The 1,540-nt window shown below is 37.0% G+C and overlaps 1 protein-coding gene across 1 annotated transcript in view; it reads left to right on the top strand.

Annotated features, from left to right (window-relative positions):
• Positions 1-578: 578 nt before the first annotated feature.
• LOC137639653 (uncharacterized) overlaps positions 579-1,540 on the top strand; it is a 2,020-nt gene continuing 1,058 nt past the window's right edge. The window contains exon 1 of the mRNA XM_068371909.1: positions 579-788. Within this exon, the coding sequence (XP_068228010.1) occupies positions 579-788 (210 nt within the window). The remainder of the gene's footprint in view (positions 789-1,540) is intronic.

Here is a 1,540-nt window from a genome sequence, read left to right as displayed (position 1 = left end):
ATATATATATATATATATATATATATATATATATATATATATATATATATATATATATACAAACATGTATGTATACATATATACATATATATATATATATATATATATATATATATATATATATATATATATATATATATATATATATATATATATATTTATATATATATATATATATATATATATATATATATATATATATATATATATATATATATATATATATATATATTTATATTTATATATATATATATATATATATATATATATATATATATATATATATATATATGTGTGTGTGTGTGTGTGTGTGTGTGTGTATGTGTGTGTGTGTGTGTGTGTTTGTGTGTGTATATAACCCAGTCACTGAGGGGGGCAAGGCCTCCTCATCTTGGTGCCAGTCCAAGGACAGACTTATCAGTTTAAAGTTAGGGCTGGGAACAACAATAGTCAATGTGTTGTGGGCCTATGCCTAGCAAGATGGGTGTACAGAAGATAAGAAGGATACATTTTGGGAGGATGTAGATCAGGAGCTAGGAATAATTCCTGCAAAGGAATGGGTTATTATAGGAGGCGATATGAACGTGCATGGAGGGTGGGGTGTGGGTGAGAGTAATGATGGGGGAGAAGGAGTGATTGATTTTGCATTGGCCTTTGACTTAGCAATGATTAACACCTTTGAGAAGAAGATTAATAGACTGGTTACTTGCAGTAGTGGTGGCAGGGAGAGCCAGATAGAATTGCTGCTCTGTAAGAAAAACAACCTGAAGGACATTAGAAAATGCAAGGTGATAAATGAGGAGAGTATAATGTCACGTGCCAAGAGAAGGTTGTGACTCAAAGGCAGGATGCAAGCAACTGAGTAAATTCATTATAGAACACTCTCTTTTATATACAAAAGATCAAAGCAACAAGAAATTTCATGATTGAAAAACAGACAATGTTACAGAGGAAAAAAGCAGACATGTTTAATCTGGTTCATTTTAGTGCGAGGGAAGAGCGAAGGTACTAGCATAATATATACACAAAATGAACTATGTATGATCGTATGACACATGGTTGGTACGTGGCTCCCATCCTAAAAATGACATACTGTACATGTTAAATAAGGCGCCCTGATCTAGAGAGGTGAACTGTAGGCGGGTCATCTGGTAGGAGATAAGCAGGTTTTAGACGATCAATAGAGACCCAGTCTTCTTTGCCACGAATGTTTAGTAGGAATGCTTTCGGACTGCGTCGGATCACAGGGAAAGGGCCCGTGTAAGGGGGCGTTAGCGGTGGCTTGCTAGTGTTGTTGCGCAGGAAGACGTGCATTGCAGGTGCAAGTCTGTCGGTATGTGATACTTCGCTGGGGGCTTGTAGGTCTGGCGGCATGGAGTAAATTTTCGCACGACGTGAAGTATGCGCTGGAGATCGTCGGAGGAGGTTAAAGAAGGAAAAAATTCGGCAGGGACGACCAACGGATCGCCATACACCATTTCAGCTGCCGAGACGTTGAGGGCATCTTTAGGAGTGATCCTTGCAGCGGGACATAAAAGCT

The sequence above is a fragment of the Palaemon carinicauda genome, chromosome 4 (genome assembly GCF_036898095.1).
Source record: "Palaemon carinicauda isolate YSFRI2023 chromosome 4, ASM3689809v2, whole genome shotgun sequence".
Taxonomy (NCBI): Eukaryota; Metazoa; Arthropoda; class Malacostraca; order Decapoda; family Palaemonidae; genus Palaemon; species Palaemon carinicauda.
This window is presented reverse-complemented; position numbering and strand designations above follow the sequence as displayed.